The sequence below is a fragment of the Fulmarus glacialis genome, unplaced genomic scaffold, assembly GCF_000690835.1.
Source record: "Fulmarus glacialis isolate BGI_N327 unplaced genomic scaffold, ASM69083v1 scaffold22669, whole genome shotgun sequence".
NCBI lineage: Eukaryota > Metazoa > Chordata > Aves > Procellariiformes > Procellariidae > Fulmarus > Fulmarus glacialis.
In genome coordinates this window covers 3,555-4,666 of record NW_009232903.1, presented here as the reverse complement: position 1 = coordinate 4,666, position 1,112 = coordinate 3,555, and the positions used below count along the sequence as shown (strand labels likewise).

The window sequence follows — 1,112 nt, the reverse complement described above, 5'->3', positions numbered from 1 at the left end:
CCCCCCTCCACCGTCCTCCCTCCCATGCCCTGTGCCCGGGCAGGCTGGGCTGCGGACACAGCGTTTCCCACCTTAGCAGGAGGTTGAGGTACACCTGCAAGTGTGCATGTTTAATAGAGATTTGTACTTTTTTCACCAAAACATTAATTTGATTTCTTTGGGGGGTGGGCACGTCCTTAATGAAAGCTTGTCTCTGACTGCACGGTGAGGATGGTTCAGCACATGGGGGTCTTTACGCCCCCCATGCATTAGCCATCCCCTGGCCATGCATCGCCCGCCAGCACCCAACGGTAGTGGTGATGCTGTTCACCCTCCCCGAGCCCCTGACCTGCAGCCGCTTGGTTTCTTGCAGGAACCCAGGAAAGCCTGGCGGAGAAGGAGCTCCAGTTACTTGTCATGATTAACCAGCTGTCCACGCTGCGGGACCAGCTCCTGACGGCCCACTCAGAGCAGAAGAACATGGCCGCGATGCTCTTTGAGAAGCAGCAGCAGCAGATGGAGCTGGCGCGGCAGCAGCAAGAGCAGGTGGGCTCGGGTCCCCGGGGGCAGCCTGCTCGGGGGAAGCGTTTGCCAGGAATCATCCATCCTTTTAGGGATCCCTTTGGGATCTGCTGGCCGTGGGTGCAGGACCAGGACAGGGTCCTCCTGGGAGTGGTGGGGAGGTGGCTTTGGCATCGGGGGCAGCGGGACTTCTGTGTCTGCCCAGAAACCCTCCTGTTTTCTGTGCCCATCCCAAAGACTCCCTGTCTTGCTCCCTGGTGCCAGGAGGGTGAGGGTCAAAGGAGATTGGAATTGCACTCCTTAAAATAATTAAACACTGGGTCCTTCCTAACTGTGCTCTCTTTGCTCTTTGGACACCTATTTTTCCCTCTCCAGTGGCCCATACGGTGCTAAGGGCAGGGGTGACGCTCCTGGCAGACCCCAGGGGTGACACCGTCCCTCCCAGCCCGTTTCTCTCCCTGTGCCCCGGGAGGTGGCTCAGGGGCAGCTCAGCCACCCCCCTGCCTGCCCTCCCCACGGCCCTCCGGCCCCTCCGCAGACCTCTTGTCTCTGTTTTGCCGGCGTTGGGCAGCTCATGCCGGGCTGTAGCCCCGCCGGGGCCAGCTCGGCAC

The 1,112-nt window shown here is 60.5% G+C and overlaps 1 protein-coding gene across 1 annotated transcript in view; it reads left to right on the top strand.

Annotated features, from left to right (window-relative positions):
- Positions 1–1,112, top strand: part of SOX13 (SRY (sex determining region Y)-box 13) — a 5,814-nt gene that overhangs the window by 1,214 nt on the left and 3,488 nt on the right. Inside the window, 1 exon segment of the mRNA XM_009585132.1 lies at positions 353–525. Coding sequence (XP_009583427.1) covers positions 353–525 — 173 coding nt within the window.